The 21,810-nt window shown below is 35.5% G+C and overlaps 1 protein-coding gene across 5 annotated transcripts in view; it reads right to left on the bottom strand.

Annotated features, from left to right (window-relative positions):
* Nucleotides 1-2,098: 2,098 nt before the first annotated feature.
* Nucleotides 2,099-21,810, bottom strand: part of NBN (nibrin) — a 45,468-nt gene continuing 25,756 nt past the window's right edge. For 3 of the 5 annotated variants that reach the window (XM_022584828.2, XM_022584830.2, XM_089898942.1), the window contains exons 9-15: nt 20,952-21,081; nt 18,413-18,688; nt 15,991-16,426; nt 10,778-10,933; nt 9,386-9,499; nt 3,432-3,481; nt 2,099-2,268 (exon numbers count right to left, since the gene is read on the bottom strand). In XM_022584828.2, the coding sequence (XP_022440536.1) occupies nt 2,238-2,268; nt 3,432-3,481; nt 9,386-9,499; nt 10,778-10,933; nt 15,991-16,426; nt 18,413-18,688; nt 20,952-21,081 (1,193 nt within the window). In that variant the 3' untranslated portion in view covers nt 2,099-2,237. The other 2 variants (XR_002646218.3, XM_022584829.2) reach the window with 2 other exon arrangements.

Raw genomic sequence — 21,810 nt, 5'->3', positions numbered from 1 at the left:
GCAACGAAATTGACTTATTTGCAGTGAGGTGGATGGACCTAGAGTCTGTCATACAGAGTGAAGTCAGAGAAACAGAAAAATACCTTATGCTAAGACATATATATGGAATCCAAAAAAAAAAAAATGTTCTCATGAACCTCGGGGCAGGACAGGAATAAAGACACAGACGTAGAGAATGGACTTAAGGATGCAGCGAGGGGGAAGGGTAAGCTGGGACAAATTAAGAGGGTAGCATTGACATATATACACTACCAAATGTAAAATAGCTAGCTAGTGGGAAGCAGCCGCATAGCACAGGGAGGTCAGCTTGGTGCTTTGTGACCACCTAGAGGGGTGGGATAAGGAGGGTGAAAGGGAGACACAAGAGGCAGGGGATATGGGGATATACGTATGCATATAGCTGGTTCACTTTGTTATACAGCAGAAACACAACACTGTAAAGCAATTATACTCCAATAAAGATGTTAAAAAAAAAAAAGTGCTGCTGGGCAATGGACAATTGTGAGATTATGGTCAAAGGCTAGGCTACCTCTTCCCTGCCACCACGTAAAGGCCCAGGTCAAAAATGGGGGCAGAGTTCTCACTCATCTGACTAAGAAAGGGAGGTGGCAAGTTACACCTCCCCTCTCCTAAAACATGTAAAGGCTTACAAAAGAGTCCCCCAAAAATCCAAGGGAAAAGGTACACACCTTACCCAAGCATGGGTGTGACTGAAGTTGTTCAGGGCAGAGCTAAGAGCTTTATAAAAACTGTGCAGCACTGAAGGATCTATGCAAAGCAATGGCAAACATCTTTCATCTATTTAACAATACTTTCTAAGCTAAACAGAACTTAAAGGGAATTTTAAAAACTCAGTCAGTTCTGGAGTGTTTGAGCTTTTAGGCTACTCCTAGAGAGACTATTCATTTATCTTTGAATTCTTTCAATGTTGTGGAGGGTAATGTTTTATATAAAATACACATTTAATAATGTTTCCTAAACAAAGAATTTGAAGGGATAATAAAAGGAAGAAACAAGAAAAAGCTAGGACATTTAAAAACTATGTCCTGAAAGGAAATAACATGTTCTGAAGGCTGGTCAAGGGTGCAAAGTATATTAGCCAGATACTTAAATATGGTGACTTCCCTTGACTGAATATGAAGGAACACTAAATCTTCCATGAAGGCTTAGCAACACTACAAACTAATTTATGATATACTTTTCACGCTAGGCTATCTCTCACAACCTAAAAAGGGGTGGCAGAACCTACGTGAAACTAGGAAGTTTTCAGTCAGTATAAAAAGCATGTTCTACCTCCTAAGACAAAATGCATCAGTCCTTAGAGCAGATAAAAAGACTTTACCCCAATTATAATGTACAGCCAAAGCTGTCTGTATGACAAAATGTGGAAAAAGACATTCTTTTTTTCTTACCATCTCCCTTTAAGGTAGAAAGAAGATGATCTTACCATTTCTACTTTATAGATACAAAAACTAGGATTCTAAAAGGCTCAAAACACCCAGCTCAGTAAGACCACCAAATAGGTCTTATCTCATTCTAGTGAGATCTATCCAGAAGCCTGATGAAGTCTTCCACTATCATTCTCAGTACTAGAATAATATGTGGGTGACATCTTCAACACTGAAATCCATTTCACTTGGGTTACTTCAGCTCAGGGAAGACTATGGCATAATGGAAAAGAAAAAAATAATAAACAGAAAAAAATTATGTTTTGATATGACTATATCCTTCCAATCTAGTCAGTGAAGAAGAATAAGGTACAGAACACTGTATATATTATGCTATCATTTTATAGGAAATTACTGAAAAATGATATGCAGAGAAATTTGAATAGACATTAAAAATCTCTGTAAAGACTCATAAGAAATGAGTGTCATGGATTTTTTCAGAGGAGGGGAAACGAATAGCTAGGACAGTGGTAGAAGGGAGACCTTTTAATCTTTTACCCTTTTTATACTTTTAGAATTTTGAACTGTGACCACAGTAACTATTCAATAAGTTAAAGTAACGTTTAAAAATGAAAAAAACATTATTATAAAAGATTAGATAACAAAGACTGAAAACAATAAACAATACTAATTGTCACACACAAAAGAAATGGAGTTTTGTTCATTTTATTTAACAAATTTAGGCCATAAACTTAAATCTTCTATACACTATATGCATGTATCCCAGAGGAAACTCGATGTAAATACTTGATAGGAAATGTTTTTCCATGGCTTCTTCATAAAACCCTGTTATCTTCTCCTTTTTACATTAGGATTGTATCTGCAAAGAAAGAAACAGTTAAATGATATCTAGATAAATGACAGCATTCCTTTCACTTTTCAAGTTAAAGGGCTTTCAAAACATAGACATACTTCTGCAAACAGAAATGAGAATGCTAATTTTATCCTTGGGATCAGATATTAAGCACTGACATTTTTACTGTCATTTATCCTTTTGATGCTGCTTTGATGAATATTTGGTAAAACATCATCAAAAAATCCTGTAAAAGCACTAAAATAGTTAATGAAAACAACAGTTTAAAAATTAATACATGTTTTTATACTTCCTCCAGGATGACTGCAAACAGACCTCTCCACTCTCAAATTAAATTATATCATTTTCACCAAGAGCATAATGAACCTCAAATATAATTATGTTATAAAGTCTTCTCCTATAACAAACAATGTAGCTGGGCAACTATTCCCATCTGACTTGTACTTATGAAAAATCAGCACCATTTGTCAACATTTTCATCAATGATTCACACTGTCAATAATGAAATTAAAGAATCAAATTGGTTACAAAACAGACTCAAAAATACAGTATTTCTTGGGAAAATGTTATTCTCCCCTAGCCAGTATCTACCTACAATATTGTTTATGAATATTTGTAAGCTAATTATTATAATGTTTGTTGGGTCTGCAGGAATGCTGAAAATGTTAAATCAGAATTAAATTATAATCATCCATTATAACTCCTCTAACCCTCCCACAAAAACCTGCTTTGAAACTCTAATCCAGCTTCTTATTTTTATGTATGTGCCAAATAAAACTAACAAATGGTCTGGTATTTTACTTGTCTTATTTCAAAACCCCATTCATTCATAATTCTACTCAGAGCTGAAAATCTCACAAATTTATCAGCCAAATTCACCCAGCTCAGGACCCTTCTTTTGCCTAAATGCCCCAAATAAATTTTAAATATCTTGTGATACAGTATAAGTGAATTAAGCTCAAACCTAGAAGCTATATCCAGTAAACCTAATTAAGAGGTGCTCAAGTAGTAAAAAGAAACACCTATATTAAAAACAAGACAAAATATTCTTTCGGTGAAGGTACTGAAGTGTCTATTTCTAAGGATAGAAGAAACAAATATTTAAACTCTATCAATAGAACTGAATTTTATACACAAAGATTCAGGAGAAAGCTGAAATTAAACTTTACCTAAAGAGTTCATCGGCAAGAGATTCTTCTTTTGCATGTTGATTTTGCACCTGTCAAAATTAACATAGTTTCAGAAACTTGCTAAGTGATGAAAATATAGTTAATGAAATTGCCATGCTGGGTGATCACATCCCAGAGGTCACCAGGTCTTTAAGTTTTTGCCTCTATGACTTCTTGCCCATTCAACAGGTCTGTTCCGTATTCACTTCATGCCAAGATTACTGCAAAAGTCCTCTAATTGAACAGCTTTCTCCAGCCAATCTCCTCTCAAAGGCAACCAACACACACATTGCTAGCTTGTTGAGTTTTTAAACATTTTTTTCCAGGAGAACCCTTTTACTAAATGAAATTTCAGTATTTTGAGATCATACCACTGATGGAGGGGCTGAGAGGGCAATATTTATCCCACCTTCAACCAGAGCAGCTCTGCAGGTAAAGTGGCTCTCTTCCTCACAGCCCCAAATCAGGACTCAGAAGTTGCTGCTGAATCACCTCACCCACAAAATAATTTAAAACACAAACTCACCAAACTCCTAAAGCACCTTTGACAGGACTGGAAATACCTTGTGCTGGGTGCATCTTCCTAAAGTCCAGTATGATGGACTTCAGTATGTATGATCCTATCATGTGCCATGATCCTATCATGTGCCATTCAAAACCCTTCAATGACTTCTCCCACCTACCAAAGAAAACACAAACTCTTGAGTCTGACCCTTATATGGGAAAGGCTCTTCATAACCTGGCTCCATTCTACTTCCTCAATCACTTCTCACTCTCCTCTTCATGAACCCTGTATGCCAGTTAAACTGAATCACACAAAAAGACAAAACGAACAAAACAAACAAAAAATCAGGCTCACCTCTGAACAAATATACTGGGACCCTCTCTGCTTTTGTTCATGACAAAAAATGTGATACAGTATCCTCCTCTTTCCACATCTGACCATCTTTCAAGGTGCATTCACTCAATAATCGTTTAGTGTCTACTATGCATCAAGGAACATGTTCTTCACCTCTTTAACAATGGCTTTCTAATCCTCTTCATTTAAAAGTAAGTCTGCTATGAAGAACTCCCACAGAACTTTACCTATGTGACTCCTAGATGTTCATCAATTTCTATCTTGTTATAATTATTTATATCACATCTCCACTAAAAAACTGTAAGTTCTCTGAATGCAGATACTGTTTGTTTACTGTAAGTAATTTACATTTGTGTATTTCCAGATACTATGTTAAAACTGTTTCTAAAAAGAACTCATTTAATCTTCATATAATCTCATTACTACTTTTATACTATTATTCCAATTGTAACCAATAAGGAAACAGAGACTTAGGTTAAGTACGTTGTACAAAATCAAAAAATTGTCATATGGAAGAACTGGGATTGACCAGGTCTCCTTGAATAAAAGCACCAGCTATTAACCAGGCTGTTACACTGCTTCTGAGTCTTTGGAAAGGGCCTAGAAGAAGACTTGCAGGGATTCAAACTTATAGAATGATTTTCTATTCATACAGTGAAATGTCAAACTGAAATTACATCTTTTACATTTTCTAATAAGTATAGCAGAACACAAATGGGAAGGCACATGACTTTCATAAAGCAGTTGTCAAAAAAGCTGCTGGTATCATTCTCCTAAATATTCTTAGAGGCTTCCTAGTAAGGGATGTGAATTTTAACGTTTAAATAGTAAAGAAAAATCAGCTTTATCTTATATATCTTAGTAAGATCATTAAGTAAAAAAGTATTAAAAACCAGAAATCCTCCTATTACTGGCATTTTTCAGTGGCTTGGGAGAACTACAAATCACAGTCTTTCAAAAGTCAAATCAGGTTGGGTAGAGGTCAAAGAGTTACTACGTTTAATGCACAGAATAAAAATATCCTATGTTCAAAGAAAGTTTGGGAACTAAGTGATTATGAAAACTAAGACTGGTCTGCAGCAAAAGAAGAAAAAGGAGGGCTAAAAAAGAACAAAGGCAGGGAATACAGAAGAGTAGCTAGAGCAAGCCTAGGGAAACATCAAGACAGTAGCACATTTATACATAGAAGCTGCAGTCATGTAGAAGAACAAAGTCAACTCTATTATCTTAGAGAGCAAATCCTACCTAGAGCACCTAAAATTGTTCTAGCAAAAAAAGGAGAGATTTGGTAGAATAAATCTAGGACACAGCCTCTCTACTAATGCTAATGAAATAAATGAAAGATAGGAAAAAGTCAGCAGCTGCACCATCATTCTGTCAACTCCTCCCCATCCAAGAACAAATAAAACTCGACAGCTATAATTAATCAAGAAGCACATAACCCCACGCCACAGACTTCAAAAAGGTGGCTGTGCAAAGAACCAAAAGATTAATGCAACTGATTCCTAACCCTCCCCCAACTCATTAAAAAGTGCTACGGAACTGTTCAAACCTGAAAATTCTTACTAATAATACAAATTTGGGAAAAAGTAGCCTGAGCAGGAAAGAGAAAACAACTGCTGGTGGACTGCTGGGAGGGGACTAATGGCATGGAGAGGTAAGTGGGACTGACACTGACCAAAGGCATAGGCTCCAGGCATCCCTGACAAATTAGGCAAATAACCTAAAATGTAAGCTATTCTCTTCTGGGATAAGATATACTCCCTGGTATATATTTAATTCCAGTTCCAAGAAAGAGCTGCACACAGCTTTACATTACCCTCGCCTTTCCTCAATTCAATGTTTTCAGGCAATAGAAACTAGATGGGACATGCAATGTGCCTTTGACTGAACATGCTGCCATACCAACAGTATGGAGGCATCAGGATAATTCTGTTTTTTATGAACAAGCTAAGATGGGTAGGAGTGATTTCAACGACATTCAATTTTTGCCTCACAAACTGGTTTCAGAATGTAATCCCTGCAATAAGCTGTCATATAATGTTTCACACAGCAAACAAGATCTGGAAAGGGTATTTTGCTTTAAATAGCTGCAAGATGAAAGAAAACAGGAAAGCCACTCCACATCCAGATGGAAAAAAAGAGAGAGACTAGAATAGAACCTGCAAAAGACAGTTAAAGAACCTAGTCTGAAACAAATAATAGCCCATAAATAAAAAATAAATAAAATTAATAAGAACATGAAAGCAATAAAATAAGAACAAGAAAGTTAAATATAGAAAAAACACAATGAAACGAAATGGGAATGAATGCTAAGTAAACAAACCGAGAACTCTAATAACACCATTTCAGAATTAAATAAATGAGAAATAGCTAACACTGTTTCCACTGTTATAAATGCTTTATTAAGTAGTATCGTATGTTATTCTCACAAAAAGCCTGTGAAATGGAGGTACTATTATTATTCCCATTCTGCAAAGGAGGAAACAGAAGGATAAAGAAGTAATTTCCTCAAGGTCACATAACATAGCTGGTGAGGAACAGAAGAGACACAACTGAAATTTGAATTTCTGATATAGTGAAAGAGCTTAAGAAAACCACAATGAACGTAGAAGAAATGCATGTGAAGGGCAAAGGTGATTTAATAAAAGGAGAGTTATGTCTTAAATGCAGAGAACACAGCAAATATAAAAATGTTTTAAAAGATGTAATAGAAAAGTTCCTTGAAATAAAAAAAGAACTGCCCCTACAAATCAAAATAGCATACTTTACTCTGGGAAAAATGGAGGGAGAATGATCAACACTGAGATATGTTCTGACTGTTACTGACTTTCAAGCCTAAGAAGGAATACTGAAGGCATGCAAGTCACCTAAAAAGGGAGAAAAGGGGCACTGGCATGAGGTGCGGGCGGGGAAGCAGAGGAAGCACAAATAATTTCCTCACTCTTCACAGTAGGAGCCAACAAACAGTATCTAAAATCAAAATATGTAGTTTGAAACAAATACTGATTCTAACCTGATAGTGTTTTTCTTATTTAGGGATCTCAGGAAATATCTGGAAGGAAGAAACATTTATACGAATTCAGCAATGCTTTCAGTTTTACTTCCTTCTATCAATCTCTCTCCTTCCCTTCCTACATTATCCCTCCCTGCCTCCACTCCTCCTCAATAAACAGACGTCTGGAACATTATGTATTTAATGTCTAAATGGGTACTTAGGATTTTCACTTCTTCATTCTTTTGTGTACTACCATAATTATTTGGAATGCACATTTATAAAATGGCAAAGCCAGTTATCCTTTCAAAAAAGAATGAAGTGAAGGATGGTACCTCCATTCTTCCATTTTCTGACATTAAAAATCCTGAAAACCCTATTTCTGAGTGACCTAACAATATTTTGATTAAAAAAAGCATGTTTAAAAACAAACTTCTGAATACTACATTAAACCCATAATAAAGCAAAATATAAATCCTGAGATGTTACCAAGTACCAAAGCCAGCTTTTGCCCTGCCCTGGGGGGATCTACAAAGCAGGAAAAAACCCAGGCTCTCCTTTGATGTCTGTACAGGAAATGAGCATTATTAAAGAAAATCCAAGATAAATAGAATAAAAGACTCCAGCACTAAAGGGCGAAAGAGGAACAAACTCTACAACACAAAAGGAGACAGCAAAGAAACTTGCCTATCTTGACCCTGACACAGGGTGAAAGAAAGAAATAAAAAATCTCACTATGTTTATAATGACAAGGTAGTCTTCACCCAAGCTTCTGGTCCAAATACATTAACTACCTGAATGATCCAAAAACATCACAAGCAGAGATTAAAGTAGTCTCACATTGGTAGAACAAGATTGGCAGACACAAACTTATCTTTTCTGGAGGAAATAAACCTCAAATTAGGACTTAAGGAATTCCCATAGATCAAGTTCCAAGGAAAATGAGCAGTTCACATTCAAAGATCACAAAATACATACTTGGAAACAAGGCACCATAAGAGAGAACTAGATTAAACAGATCAACACTTTAGGTATTGGTATCATTGGGAAAAGAATATAAGAGAGGAACTTTAAAATGTCAGCAGGGAACAAGATTTAGAAATAAATGACAAAGATTTCCAGAAATGAAAAAATCCAATAGGTTGAATGAAAACTCAGTGGATGAATGAAATACCAACCAGACAGAGCTGAAGAGAGAAGTACTAAACTGGAAGACAATCTAAAGAAATTACCAAAGTACAATCCAAAGAAACAAAGCAGTGAAATATACAGAAAGGAGCTAAGATACATTGAGAAGAAAGTGGGATTTAACTTATGTCACATCAGAGTGCAAGAAAGAGATATTGTCCCTACCCCCTAATTACCAAACAGCCCTACTTCAAACAGCCCATTGAGATGACCAATGGAGCCCACCTTTGGGTTTCAGTAGCAACGGATAATCACGCAATACAGACTAAGAAGACGACTTTCTACCTTTGGATATGGACTCTGATTATCTCTCAATTCAATGGTCATGTGTTTCTGAATTCTTAACTTCCACGTAGTACTTCTATATTAAAAAGCTCCCAACTTTAATGAATTTTGATCAAATTCACCAGTTTAAAAAAAGGGGTTGAAAGAATTATGGATCACGTGGACAGTCTTGTTATATAACATACACTAGTACTCAAAACACCCAGGGAGAAAGTAAAAGAAGCATATTTTTGTATTCTTCCCTGTGAGTTCTCATTATAGTAGTTTATAAATATTTACTTGTAGCCAATAGCTGTAAAACAGTGAGTTTTTGGAAAACACATTCGAACATGGAGAGCTGTAAAGCAGTTCATATTTTCCCAAAAGAGCATTATAACTGAGGTTTGGTTTCCTGAGGCTTAGATGGCATATTAGATAGGATATGATCAATAAATCTAGAAGTCCCTTAATGAAGTGTTATGGAAAGGTACAAACTAATCTTAATGCTCTGTAACTCACGAATTTTTCTGAAAGAATAACCTTAGGTCACTCATCTTAAGTTTGGTTTTAAGAAGAATTTGCTCTAAGGAAATCACAAGGGATCAAAATACAAATCAAACAAGTTACTGGGTCTTACTTCCTACTAACCTCCATTTCCTGCCTCAACCACTCCTCTAATTCTGTAGTCTTTCGGGTATGATGAGCTATTAGATCTGATCCTCCAATGATGTGTGGAAGTTTTCCTGCTCCAGGAAATTTGACCTGTTAAATAGTAAACCTTGATAAATGCACTAAAAAATTGACAATCTTTTTTTAAAAAAGGCTTAAAAAAACAAAGACTGTAAATCACATATAAGTACTAAAGATGTTTATATATTATAAGTGAAAATGAATGTGAGAGGAAACAGAGCTGTTTCATTGATTTGAGTATATACAGAAAAAGTCAAACAAATTCTTTCACTAGAGGCAATCCAGTTAAGCTTCTTTTTATTGAGTATTATTGATTTTTGTTTGGTAACTTAATTTTAAAAATTAGTATGCCTTTTGAATTTTGATTTAACAATGAGATTTTGCAACACGATACTGAACATGAAGTAAGCATGCATTAATACAGACTGGATCAGAAATATTCTCTTAGAACAACAAATATCGTATATTAATGCATATATGTGGAACCTAGAAAAATGGTACAGATGAACCGGTTTGCAGGGCAGAAATAGAGACACAGATGTAGAGAACAAACGTTATGGTCACCAACGGGGGAAAGTGGCAGGGGGTGGTGGTAGTGGTGGGATGAACTGGGAGATTCTGATTGACATATATACACTAATATGTATAAAATGGATAACTAATAAGAACCTGCTGTATAAAAAATAAATAAAATTCAAAAAAAAAGGGAAAAAAATTCTCTTAAATATCTTGTCAGTTCCTAAAGGAGGAGGAACTCAGATCTGATATTCAGTATACTTATTTATATTTTGTTTAATATACACACGTAATAATAAAATGCCTAGTTTTCATTATTGAATGTGCTCAGTTATTTTGAACATAAAAATCTGTTATCGTCACAAAGTCCTAAGTTAAAGAACCTCTTCAAGTAGTCACAGATTAATATTAGAAAATAGGAGGACCTGGGAATTCCCTGGCAGTTCAGTGGTTAGCACCCCACACGTTCACCACTGAGGACACAGGTCTGATTCCGGGTTGGGGAACTTAAGATCCCGCAAGCCATGCTGCGTGGCCAAAAGACATTAAAAAAAAAAAAAGAACTAGGAGGACACTGTTGATACAGCCAAAAGCCTGCTGCTTAAGGTAGAAAAAACCAGGTAAACAGCATCCTTTAAAGAATTCAACCTTAATAAAATTTGTTTTATATATTCATTTAAGTGTCAGTTTATGTCCTTAGTAGTTTTTAACTGTTTTAAGCAGAAGAAATAGCATCACTTTTCAACATAAACTGCTTTTATTACTAGTTAGCATATTTCTAAAAACATTTCAAACACTGGCCTCTTGTGATATTTTAGTTAAAGGAATACATACCTTTTTGAATTTCTTGAAATTCTTTAGTTCACCATAATCATTATTTACACTGGATGCATTTCTGGAAGTAGAGTTACGAACCACCAGTGACCTAAATTCAGTCAGTAACACCGTCTTTGGAAGCATCTCACCATCACCCTGAAGTTCATCATTGTTCTTAAATGGTGTTAAGATGGAGAGAAGAAATTAGAAGGAAAAGGAAAATTACTTGTCATTTAGGAGTTTACAGAAAAAAGTTCAAATACCCACAAAAACAGTAAAAAAAAAAAAAAAAAAGGTTTATTTCTGCCACCTGCTTTGTACTTGAAATCAAATCATATCTATTTCAAAACCAGAAAATTACTCAATTACTCTACAACTTTAGAAACATTTATAACACATTATCTATGAGAGAAGGCTAAAAAACCATAGTGTTTGAAATTTAGTAGCATATTCTAATAAAAATCATCCCAATAAACAAGTTATCTTCTTGTATACATTTTCTTGGCAAGAAATAGTCTGCTTCTTTTCATTAAAACCATACACCACGATTATTATACAATCCATCCTAGAAGTTCTCTATACTATGTTTAAGGTTTCTTGGATTTTCAATAATTTATATTTTTTATTATTTTGGACACCTCAAAAAAAGTCAATCATTAATTCTGGGCACACTACCTCATTAACTGAAAGCCACTTTTTTATTCCAGATTAATAATTATTAAATCAGCCTGAAGATTCCTTCCTGTTGCTGGAAGAGATTCTTTATGTCACTTACTATTAACTAACTAGTTAGTTACATATCCACATTCTTACAGCTGCTCAAGGCTATCTTAGTTTTTAAAACTGCTTTACTATATATCCATTTGGAAGCTGCTAACAGGACTAAGATAAAAACAGTCAGGGAGAGAAGAAAAGCGGGAAAAGTCAAAAGAAAAGGTTCATGCGACAGTGACAGAACATAATCAGGAACTCAAAATAACAATGGCCTAATACCTTTGTATTTTGTTTTAGAGTTTACAAATATTTCATTACTCTTTTGGATATAAACAACAACCCTGTTGTAAAAGTGTTAACCTGATTTTATAAACAAAAGACTTGAGGTTCATAAATGTGAAAGTGATGTTTTCAAGGTCACTATCTATGGAGTAGAGGGCAGGGAATTACACTCAGGCTTTGTCCATACTCTTTTTGCTATACCATGGTTATAATATGATCTATCCATTTCCAGAGGAGGCATAATTATGAAATAGATCAAAATTATAGAAAGAGAATCAATTAATCCTAAGAATATATAGACTGACAGAAATTGATGCAATGATGGTCCATACAAGTCAAGTCTTTATAAAAATAAAATACAAATCCCTCACAGATAGTTCTTTAGTTGACCAGAGTGATTCTTGAGCTCACACTTCTTTGCAATTTCATTTTCTTGCTAAAGAAATAAAAAATATTGCTCATAAGAGTTATAAGATGGTACCTTTCTGAAAACCTCAGAGATACTCATGCTCTTGACCCAGTTATTTCACTTTCAAGCATCTTTCCTAGAGAAACTATGACGTGAGAATAGAAATATACATATAAAAAGACTGTCGTATAAGAGTAAAGAACAAGAAGCAATTTAAGTTCATACAAGTTATACACCTAAAGAACGTAGTAAGAGAAATGATCATAATACAAATGAATTTAAAATGGCTATAAAATTGCATTAACATTTGAGTCCAATTTGAAAAATAAGATTTAAAAAAGAAAATGCCAAAATATTGACTATGGTTATCTGCAGATGGCAGGATTATCAACAAACTGTAATGTTTTTCTTTATTTTTCATATTTCTACATGATCGTGTATTACTTTTACAGTCAAAAATAAAAACAAATTTTTAAAGAAGTCTATCTAAATTTATTTAGAATTGAATGTTAAGTCGTCCTTAATCCAAGACAAAAGAGTTATTTTAATTGTTCAAGATATTTATGGAAACTGCTTTGTATAAAATCATACTATCCTTCATATTCATATATCCAGACCACGTACTAGACAAAAGTATATTACACAGATAGCTTTCTAATACTTCCAATAAAAACTACAATTCCTTTGGATACAATAGGGGGGCATATCATTTTACATCAAATTTTCAATGATTCAGTAATAAAAATTCAGAAAAATTTTAATAAGTAGAAAGTTGGAAAGAAAAAGCAAGATGTACTCTGTGCTTGCTTAGAGACTAAAGAAAATTAATGCTATTTGTCAGTTGTAAGATTAAAAATTTCGATTCCAAGCCTACCATGTACCCTTTTACTGAGTATTTTCACATACATTATCCACTGGAAGTTGTTACTACAATCAGAACATTTTACTCCCCCATACATTTTCCCCATCCTGTCCTACTCCCTCAAACTTGCTTAACCTCTTGAGCAAGTTTTTATTTCCTATCTCTGAGAATCATACTACAGCCTACCCAGACCCTTCGACTGCAAGCTTGGGACTTCTCTCCTCATTTATCATATTGAGTCAATCATCAAGTCTTAGAGATTCTACCTCCTAAAGGCCTATCAAACTTATTCTCTCAGACTGCCTTTCATGTTAGCATGCCCAATGCCTAGAATAAATAAGTGAATGAATGACATTCTGAGAAACCTGACAAAAGAAACAGCCAAAAGAACAGAGTGGACCTTGCATTTTTGTCTCAGTTGTCAAAACCTAGCTAAGTCACTTTGGCAAGCTACTTAACTCCCACTGCAGTTTCCACATCTGTTCAATGTGTATAGTACTACTTCACTGCAGGCTGCTATAAATAAATAGCATGATGGTATCCAGGAAGTGGTAGGTATAATTGTGAGGCTTTCAAAGATGCTATATGGTAAGAGAAGAGGAAACCTATTTTAGAATAGAAGGATGGAAAGAGGTGAAGAAGAGATATTCTGTAGACAGAGGTTGCTGTTAAGAGGAGGAATGTTAACAAGGATATCGAGACATGTTTGCATTTTATGGAGACTGGGAAATTCAAAGTAAGGCCAAGACCCCGACACAGTTGTCATTTACACAAGGATAAATGCCTAGCAGGGTTATCTAGCCAATAGCCTTCTATTTCAGCTTATAGTAAATCTTACAGACATGCTAGAATCCATATTTAATCCCAAAACAGAAAAATGGTAGTTCTATCATCAATATATTTTAGAAAATGCCCTTCTGATATACAGCTAAGGAATCCAATGCCAGAGAAGTATGACATTTTTGCCTTCTTAAAAGTGCAAAAAGTTTTTTAAATGAAAGGATTAAGAAATATTTTTTCTGATAATCACTTCTGTAGCTAGAAAATTTAAGTGTAATTCTATCAGTTCACGAGTATCCACAAGGACCTTCGGACAACAAATTCTTAAAACAGTAAAAATGAAAGAATTAAAAATAATTTCACACTGTCTGAGTAAGGTTGATGAATTGTATCAATATCAATTTCCTGGTTTTGATATTATACTTAAGTTCTGCAAGATGTTACTATTAGGGGAAACAGGGTGAAAGGTATATGGAATCTTTCTATATAATTTCTTACAACTGCATGTGAATCAGCAATTATTTCAAAATAAAAAGTTTTTAAAAATTATCTTACATTGAAAGCAAAATTACTTTTGTTAACAATGTTCTTACTAAAAAAGTACAGTGCTAAAATACAGTGATTTAACTTTAGTATATCCAGAAGTGTGTCACAATTGAGTTGCTATTCACTCTCCAAACGTCTGCTACAACATATTTACATTGTACCATATTTTTATTCAGAATGTCATGAATTCTAAAATAGTAAAATAAGGACAAAGGAAATTATGCTGCAGAATCGTACAGCAAAATAAAATAATTATATTCCCTGATATCATTATACAGCATGTAAATCTTGGCCCTATCTTATTTAAGCCACTGATTTTAGAATTTTTTAAAGACAGCAAAAGGAATTCTTAACTAATACAGTGAGGGAACTTATTCTGGGAAGAAAACTGGATGTGCTGAATCAGGATCTCTGGGGCTTTGGTCTGGGAATCCCTATTTTTAAAAAGCTCAATAGGTGATTCTGATGCAGCTGGTCCACAAAATGGCATTAAGTATTCACTCATAAGGAATAACAAACACTGAGGATTTTCTACCTCATATGAAGATGCCAGTATAAAGGCTAAACAGGACATATATTTTGATTTTTCAATAGTAGTTATCGATTTACATAGTGCTTGATACATACTAGGTTCTCAACAAATGCTTATCAAATCATTGCACCTGTGCTCTCACCTAATGAGGTAACCAGTCTACCAACAGTAGGCAACTTAATGATGCATAAAATACAAAATAAAGAGTTTTCTTAGACCAAAGTGGGTAAGACAAATATACCAGCTTCATGAAAAGAGGACAGAACATTAAAGGTAAAAATGAAAATTAAAAATCCCGAGTGATGTTATACATGTTCTATCCTAAAAATTCATTTAGTAGATACTTTGTTTTTACTAACTTTCTTCATCTCTCTGTGCCTGTTTACTCTATTAAAGCTCCTCCTATACTTACCATCATGGCCAAATGTCTGATATAATAAAATAGTACAGACTGGAAATCTATTAAAACAATCATGGGGACTTCCCTGGTGGCGCAGTGGTTAAGGATCCGTCTGCCAATGCAGGGGACACGGGTTCGAGCCCTGCTCCAGGAAGATCTCACATGCCACGGAGCAACTAAGCCCGTGCACCACAACTACTAAGCCTGCGCTCTAGAGCCCACGAGCCACAACTACTGAGCCTGCATGCCACAACTACTGAAGTCCACCCGCCTAGAGCCCGTGCTCTGCAACAAGAGAAGTCACCGGAGAAGCCCGCGCACTGCAATGAAGAGTAGCCCCCGCGCACCGCAACCACAACGAAGAGTAGCCCCTGCTCGCTGCAACTAGAGAAAGCTCCTGTGCAGCAATGAAGACACAGTGCAACCAAAAATAAATAAATAAATAAAACTGATTCTTTAAAAAAAAAAATCATGAGTAAGTTTTATTTGTTCTCATTTATTATATATAGTCAAGGAATCATTGTATTTTTAACATTCACCCTATCAACCAACAAATTCTTATACTTAATACTAGGTGTAGAAGATACTAATTTTTTCCCCCAAATAAACATCATGACTGCTCATACTGTCAATACAAATACCTCAAGTACTTTTTAACATTCTAAGTTCCTATTTGCAATACTTCTTATTAAAAAATGTTACTTACAGAGATTTTGTTACTTTCTGGTATTGCTTCATCATTACAAGGGCCATTTGTTTCTATATCCAATCTTGGCCTTTTTCTAATATTGACATCTTCCTCTTGTTTTTGAACTTTCACTTCAATTTCTAACTCTGGTTTTGTGTTCTTCAATAACTGTTCCAATACTTCATCTTCTATGGCTAAATCATCAATTTCTTTTCTTTTTTCTGATCTTAGTTTTTCTGTAGAGAGAGATTTATTGGCAGAATTTTTCACAGTGGATTTTAAATCTATATCTGCATACGAGTTATCTGGGTTTCTTTCCACAGGCTCATTCTGCTGCTCCTTATTGTTCCATACTGAGGATGTAGTAGGCTGTGTTTGTTCTAAAAGAGAACAAGACATTTCTATTCTTGCTGTTTTAGATAAAGACATTTCTTGATTTTCTTCATCCCTTTCCCTTAGGTTCAAAAAAGGAGAGAAGAAAACAAAAACAGGAAATGAACACAGCTAAGTAATTTTTTTAGTTTGGCAGTATTCAGCCCCTTCTTCATTTAATTAACAATATTCTTGGTTTTACTGATTAACAATCTCACCAGAAATAAAAAAACACATCTGAAAACAGTACATAATTCATACACACCCTACTGTTTTGATAGGACTGGTCAATTCCATGGCTTAAAAAATAGGGAAATGTCTATCTTCTTTTCTGGAAGTTGTAGTAGTTGATGAATCAGTGTGGAGGAAAAGGTAGAAAAATATAAAATACAAAAGGCTTGGGGCTTCCCTGGTGGCACAGTGGTTGAGAGTCCACCTGCCAATGCAGGGGACACGGGTTCGTGCCCCGGTCCGGGAAGATCCCACGTGCCGCGGAGCGGCTGGGCCAGTGAGCCATGGCCGCTAAGCCTGCGCGTCCGGAGCCTGTGCTCGGCAACGGGGGAGGCCACAACAGTGAGAGGCCTGCGTACTGTAAAAAAAAAAAAAAAAAAAAAAAAAAAAAAAAAAAAGACTTGTCAGAAAACAACAGCTCACTTTATAATGTAGGGAACCTGTGGACATGGAAAAATTACCCTGGGACTAAATCCTGATGGGTTAATGAGAGCTAGATTCAAGATAGTAAGTCAAAGTGGCTAAATCCAGAATACAGTATAAACTATATACTGCAAGTAATATGTGAATATATGACTAAGGGTATTCTATACAATACTGTATCATTCATTCAATGAGTACTGAATACCTGACTCACTTAAACTGTACTGAGGCCCACAAAAACTTGGGTCTCTGCTCTCTAGTTTACTGGATTCATGTTGAACTGGAACAGTCAGAGTGATATTTTAATAATACTAATCTAATGTCAGGGTCCTAAATAAACCAATCAAGAAGTTTTTTGTAATAATTTAAATGATCAGCGTTTGAACCAGAGAGCTAGCAACACAAACAGATGGAAACAAAGGAATTTATAAGACAAGGAAAAAAAGAATCAGCACTACTGGTTTGGGGAGGCAGAGGAGAAACAGTCAAGGATTTTGACAAAGTAAATTACAAACAAAAATATATATACAAGGCAGTGACAGGGGAGAAAGTTTTAGGCCTATGATTAGGGGAAAAAGCAGGAGATTTCTGTGGGAAAGTAGAAGTGATGCTTAAAGAATAAGTCAGGACCAAATATACTGATCATCTGTAACCTGAAGTACAATATACATAGCAGGACGAAAAGAAGTCCTCAAAGGGAGCAAAGGAGAAAGTCAGAGAGGCAAAAAAAAACCCCAGGATAGGACACTACCACAAAAGCCAAGAAAGGACCAGAAGGAGAACAAAGGTTCAAGAGTTGAGTGTTACCAAAAGGCCACAAGAGGTGGCAACTTGTGTCAATGATTACTTTCAAGGATGTCATGTCAAGATGAAATATTGTGAGTTAAGAAATATTTCACATAGAAATGGGAACAATAACAATAATCTCCTCTTTATGAGAAGTTTAACAGTGATTGTAAAAGATAAAGGGCAGTAGCTAGAGGAACAAATCAAGTCAAGGGAACGTTTTAAAAACTAAAAATGAGATAGAGTCTTTGAACACAGATGAAAAGGACCTAGAAGAAGATATTAAACATCCTAGAAATTAAGAATAATTGATGAAGCATGGTCCTAGAGGAAATGAGAGACATGACCAAGGGAAATAGGTAGGTCAAAAAAACTGAGGTGTGGGAAATCTTTTCTTCAAGAGAAGTACAGCAAATGAAACAACAGAAGGAAAAAGTTGAGGGAAAATGTATCTAATGACCTTAGTGAAGAAGGAGACTTGGACATTTCTGAGAGGGAATAAGCTCAAAGGGCCACAGCTTTCCACAGAAGCATACTTAAGCAGAACATGGACTTAGTACCATTCTACAATCGTATGACAAATATTAATATTTTTAGACACACAGAGCAGTATTATTAAAAATTATACCTTTTTTTGGTAGATGGCTGAAAGTAGTTTTTGATGGAGTTGGTTTGCTGATGCTGAGAAGCCCAATCTCCACTTTTATTTACACCTGGGAATTTAGTTGGTGAAAGCTGATATTTTGGGATTTTCATACTAACAAGAGTATTTGATACTATATTATTATTACTAGAGTTTACTTTGTGGGGTTCCTTCACAGTGGATGTTTCTTGTGAAGGTATTCTGAACTTTTGTTCCATTCCGAAGATTTTGATTTCTTTTGGCCTTTCACTCAAATTCATACTGCAGCAAAAGAAAGGAATGCAAGGTAAACAATCACATTTACAGCAATTTTTATCCAGAAACAAAGTCCTTTAAGTAGTACTAACGTAATACAGCTTTAGAACATAGTTATCTTGAGACAGTAGTTTAGTGAATATATTTTACTATCCCAAGAAAGTAGCTCCTCTGTCATCAAAGCTCCCTGAAGACATGATACCTTTCTCTTCTTCATCCCCTATAGCACATACTGTCAGGAATGCTCTATAAAAAACTGCCAAACACACGTGGAATAACAACCTAGTATCCTATTATAAATTATACCAGGTCATATACTGAAGTGATGTTTGCTTTGTTTAAAATTGTAAAATTATTTCCATGTAAAAAAATTAATAAAAACTGGAAATTTATAAAAAGAATAAGCTATCATTCCAATTTCAAATATAATGAGGTATTTAGATCACTTTTGATGAACTGATACGGTTATATTCCAACCAGATGGCAGTCTCTAGAACATAACTCTAGAGTAGAACTCTAGATCATCAGAAAAATATTTTAAACACACACACACAAACACACAGTTCTACAATGTATGGTTGAATATATACTACTTTTGCTATTCTTATTTCACCAAAAACCCCAAAGTTGTCATTCAACTGACTTCTAAAAAATTAAGTTTCTCTTTTAAAAGTTATATTAAAAGTTCTGTTTTAAAAAAATTTGTAGTTTCTCTTTTAAAAGTTATGATCTCAATACAAAACATAGGTATAGTGAAAATTTAAGTATGGTCTAATATAGTGCAATCATAAGTATCTTCCAATATGAATAATTCATTATGGAGTATTTAAAATACACTGTCTTAAGTGAAAAATGCCACAGGATACATATGAGCTACCCTTGCTCTCCAAAAAAAAAAAAAAAAATCCAAAAAACTATTTTAAAAAACCCTCTTCAAATAGAGAGACACTGGGCTTCCCTGGTGGCTCAGTGGTTGGGAATCCGCCTGCCAATGCAGGGGACACGGGTTTGATTCCTGGTCCGGGAAGATCCCACATGCCGCGGAGCAATTGAGCCCGTGTGCCACAACTACTGAGCTTGCGCTCTAGAGCCTGCGAGCCACGGCTACTGAGCCCGCGTGCCACAACTACTGAGGCCCGTGCACCTGGAGCCTGTGCTCCTCAACAGGAGAGGCCACCGTGGTGAGAGGCCCGCGCACCGCGGCGAAGGGTAGCCCCCGCTCGCCACAACTGGAGGGGGCCCGCGCGCAGCAGCAAAGACCCAGTGCAGCCAAAAATAAACAAATAAATAAATTAATTAAAAAAAATAGAGAACCACTAAAAAAACTACCTTTATGAACAAATATTGATTATTTAGATAGCCAGGTACACACATATAAAGTATCTCTAAAACTGTGTAATGTTCACATACAGGCAACATCATATAATAGAAACAAATTGATCTCAAACTTATTTCACCAGTCACAAATAAAACAGTATAATTCTTTGTAGTCTTCCATGTACATTTGCAAGGAATTAAAAAAAAAAAGTTATCATTTTCAGGAGTTGGCAAACTACAGCTTGCAGGACACATCTGGCCTGTCACTTGTTTTTGTAAATTAAGTTTTATTGGAACACAGCCACACTCATTCATTTACACGTTGTCTAAGGCTGCTTTAATCCTACAATGGCAGAGTTGAGTAGCTGTGACAGAGACCAGTGACCCACAGAGCCAAAAATATTTACTCTCTAGTGCTTCATTTTAATTTTTATTTATTTATTTATTTTTGGCTGTGTTGGGTCTTTGTTGCTGCACATGGGCTTTCTTTAGTTGCAGCGAGCGGGGGCTACTCTTCTTGCAGTGTGCAGGCTTTTCACTGCGGTGGCTTCTCGTTTCAGAGCATGGGCACTAGGTGTGCGGGCTTCAGTAGTTGCGGCACACATGGCCTCAGTAGTTGTGGCTTGCAGGCTCTAGAGCGCAGGCCCAGTAGTTGTGGCACCCGGGTTTAGTTGCTCTGCGGCATGTGGGATCTTCCTGGACCAGGGATCGAACCCATGTCCCCTGCACTTGCAGGCAGATTCTTAACCACTGCGCCACCAGGGAAGTCCCTCTAGTGCTTTATAAAGTCTGCTAAACCCTGTCCCAAAATATTATTTTCCCTGGCATCCCACACTCCCAATTCTTTATCTCCCAAGAGATGACTTGATACAGGCATTGACTTTACTTCTTGAATATACTATTAATTTATTGATAGAATAATAACAATAGTTCGTTAACAATGAAGCTTTACCATTTATCTCCTTGCTCTGATTGTGTATCAGCTACATATGTTGTAGTATTCACTGGGGCACCTGGCATTAAGTTTTCATTGGCTGGTAAGACTTGGGAAAGGCTTGGACCTGGAGTTGTTGTCTTCAATCCTGTAAACCACAGAAGTGAAAGAAAGAATCACAATTGCTAGACACAAGATAGACATTTGGTCACTTAGAATTGTTAGGACTGTGCCATGTTGAGAGAATTAACTATAGCACACAGTTGTCTCCAGCCAAAAAAACAGCCTATGAGCAGCAGCCTGTTGGCATCTGTGATGGGCTTATCTGAAATAAATCATTTTAAAGACACATCAAATCCTTCAGGTTAAACTATTACCAACTTAAATAAAAATAAACTCAACTTAAATTCTAATTCAAATTATGCTTTAGTCAGGAGACCAAAAATTAAAATTTCTCCCCCACAGAAAGTATATCTACTGTCTACACAAATCAAAATCAATGTGAATTTAATTTTTAGAAGGAACATACTATTTGAAAAGAAGAGATGAACAGTTTTAGACATAAATTTTTTGGCTACTCCAGAAAACCATAATGATTACTTCATCATTTTATATACCAAAATAGCAATTTAATTCAAGTGCCACTCTTCTGGAATACTTCTCTTGAACCTCCCACATTGAATTAGATGCCCCTCATTTTGAATCCCGTACCACCCTTTACATCACTCTACTAACTGTTAACGCACTCTTACTAACTTTTTAACACTAGCTGTGTGACCTGTATTACTTAACCTCTCTATGCCTTAGTTTCCTCATCTATGAAATGAGGATAATTACATGCTGTCTCTTCCTCACATATTGTTTTAAGGGCAAAGTG

Source organism: Delphinapterus leucas, chromosome 17 (assembly GCF_059928025.1).
Source record: "Delphinapterus leucas isolate spDelLeu-1000000601 "Yukka" chromosome 17, BTC_Dleu_Yukka2, whole genome shotgun sequence".
Taxonomy (NCBI): domain Eukaryota; kingdom Metazoa; phylum Chordata; class Mammalia; order Artiodactyla; family Monodontidae; genus Delphinapterus; species Delphinapterus leucas.
This window is presented reverse-complemented; position numbering and strand designations above follow the sequence as displayed.